General features: G+C 40.2%; 1 protein-coding gene across 1 annotated transcript in view; it reads right to left on the reverse strand.

Moving 5' to 3' along the window:
- Positions 1–119: 119 nt before the first annotated feature.
- Positions 120–276, reverse strand: part of LOC102386157 (endoplasmin-like) — a 5,534-nt gene continuing 5,377 nt past the window's right edge. Inside the window, exon 8 of the mRNA XM_025195842.1 lies at positions 120–265. Within this exon, the coding sequence (XP_025051627.1) occupies positions 135–265 (131 nt within the window). The 3' untranslated portion in view covers positions 120–134. The remainder of the gene's footprint in view (positions 266–276) is intronic.

The raw sequence follows: 276 nt of genomic DNA on the forward strand, positions 1-276 counted from the left end.
CCCATCCCTCAAAGGAAAATCCACTCAGTAACGAACTTTAGTTTTAGGGTCTCAGGTTCTCTTCTCTTCCTTATTCAGCCTTCTATTAGCTGCTTTAAGAACGGCACTTGTAATGCACTACAGAATCTTGAAGCTTATAGCAAAGTTACCTTGGAGAATGACTTGTAAAAGGCTTTATAGTCATCTTCTTCAACTTCCTTAGCTGGTCTCTGCCAAATTGGCTTGATGTCATTCATGAGCTCCCAATCCCAGACAGTCTTTTCAAAATGTATATGG

This window comes from Alligator sinensis, unplaced genomic scaffold (assembly GCF_000455745.1).
Source record: "Alligator sinensis unplaced genomic scaffold, ASM45574v1 scaffold3128_1, whole genome shotgun sequence".
In the NCBI taxonomy this organism is placed as follows: domain Eukaryota; kingdom Metazoa; phylum Chordata; order Crocodylia; family Alligatoridae; genus Alligator; species Alligator sinensis.